At 47.2% G+C, this 1,994-nt stretch overlaps 1 protein-coding gene across 1 annotated transcript in view; it reads right to left on the bottom strand.

The window, feature by feature from the left end:
- Positions 1–1,506, bottom strand: part of atp2a1 (ATPase sarcoplasmic/endoplasmic reticulum Ca2+ transporting 1) — an 11,576-nt gene extending 10,070 nt beyond the window's left edge. Inside the window, exons 1-2 of the mRNA XM_083677407.1 lie at positions 1,415–1,506; positions 1,083–1,219 (exon numbers count right to left, since the gene is read on the bottom strand). Of these exons, the coding sequence (XP_083533533.1) occupies positions 1,083–1,200 (118 nt within the window). The 5' untranslated portion in view covers positions 1,201–1,219; positions 1,415–1,506. The remainder of the gene's footprint in view (positions 1–1,082; positions 1,220–1,414) is intronic.
- Positions 1,507–1,994: the final 488 nt, after the last annotated feature.

Here is a 1,994-nt window from a genome sequence, read left to right as displayed (position 1 = left end):
CTTTGATTTTGGTAGGACTAAAATAGGCAGTTAATCTTGAAAACAGCAAAAGCTGTGACATGAGTGTGGTATAATACAGTGGACAACAAAACCAAACGTCATTTCAAACATCCAAAATATGAAAACCATGTTTCTGAACAAACCTTGGGGGTCTTTCATTATGGCCTACACGTTGTTACGGTACAATTGCAACTTGATGTTCGGCACTTTTTGATTCGCCGTAAAGATAGTATCCATAGCAACCCTCTGTCCTTAGCTCTGACCTTTGATTGGTTACCCAATCATATCGTTATCTCCCTCTCCCTGTCATTGGTGCGCTGAGACACAGTAAACACACCATACACAGGAATGCACGACATCATACATCATAACCTTTGCTTCGGTACACCTGGTTTGATGCTAGTCCAGTAAATATTCTTATCAACCTCTCTCTTGACCGCAAAGATGCCTCATCTGAGGTAAATAATGTAATACAAAGAAACACACAATTAGGTGTTGTGTTGCGTGGAACCTGAGAAAAAACGTAATTGGAAACCAGGGAATGTACCACACCAATCATATGCCTAACAGTAACAAGCATCATATCTGGTGTGTCTAACCTTCAGATGGTGTCTCCTCCACCATCGGAAGGTCACAGGAAGCTAATCCAACATTGGCCAATCAGAACTCTCTCTTCCCACCACTTCCTGCCAGATCTCTAACGGTCACTTCCTCTCATGTGGTCACCATTCAACTTTCACTACTTCATGACCAAAATAACTATTTTCAATGCCATGGCAGCACCTGTTGATTGAGAGCACCCCCCCCCTCTCTCTCTCTCCCTCCCTCTCTCTCTCTCTTTCACTCCCCCTTTCTCTCTCTCTCTTATCTCCAAGCCTTCCCCCTCATTCAGCACTAATGCCCTTTCTTTGCTCCCCCCTCCCCTTGCAGACCCTCATCAGCTCCTCCACCTCTTCTTCCTCCTTCTCATCCTCTGATCCCACCGGCATCTCCATCTTTCAACACACACCTCCCCCTCTCCCTCCATCCCGCAGTCTCTCCAACTATCCATCCTTCCATCTCTCTTTTTTTTGTTCTCTCACCGTTGTAGCCATATTTGTCCAGGTTCTTCTTGAACTGCTCGATGGTGAGTCCGGTAGTCTGGTCGACGCCAAAGAAGTCCAGAACATCCTCCTTCTCCTTTGCATGTGAGTTCTCCATCCCCACTCAACGGAAGAGGCTTCAGAAGAGAACAAAAAAAAAAAAAGAGACAGGACACTTATAGGACTATATATATATATATATATATATATATATTTATATATATATATTTATATATATGTATACACGCGTCTATCCGTATGGTGTGGCTGTCTTGGTTTGGTTTGGTAGTTCTCTGCTGAGGTTATGGCAAACAATTAAACTGTATACCCACCACTTTGTAAAAGTGTGGGATTGGGACAGAAACTGGCAACCCCCTTCGTTCTCTCTCTCTCTCTCTCCCCTCTCTGCTCTCCACAAACTGGACCGCCGGACTAACAGAAAGTGCAACCTGGTACAGGGTCCTGAAAAGTTTTATACAGATGCACAAGAGGCCCATTGGTGCTCACTCACCATGCGCCCTCTCCTCATTGGCTGAGGTGGTAGAGATGGGCGGGTCCTGGGGGTGGAGAGCTGGGGGGGCGCATGGAGGAATTGGGTAACAACTGCAGAGGGGGTAAATAAGGTCTGTTTTTGGAACCTGCATGGTCAGTAGAATGGGAGGGGGATGCCAGGGGGAGGAGGGGGGATGCCTGGGGTAGGAGGGGGGAGGCATCCTTGAATGAGAGGTAGGGGGCATTGAGCGATGAGTTCAGTCTGTCTACATCAATGAGTTGATAGACAAAAGAGAAAGATTGGGAGGGGGGAGGATGTACCCCTTGCACTTCACATCACTGATGCCGAGAGAGAGAGGGAGGGAGGGAGAGAAAGAGAGGGAGGGAGGGAGGGAGGGAGGGGGTGGGATGAGGGCACGG

The sequence above is a fragment of the Argentina silus genome, assembly GCF_951799395.1.
Source record: "Argentina silus genome assembly, chromosome: 9".
In the NCBI taxonomy this organism is placed as follows: Eukaryota; Metazoa; Chordata; class Actinopteri; order Argentiniformes; family Argentinidae; genus Argentina; species Argentina silus.
Note: the sequence above shows the minus strand (reverse complement) of the source record. Positions and strands in the feature narration are given on the sequence as shown.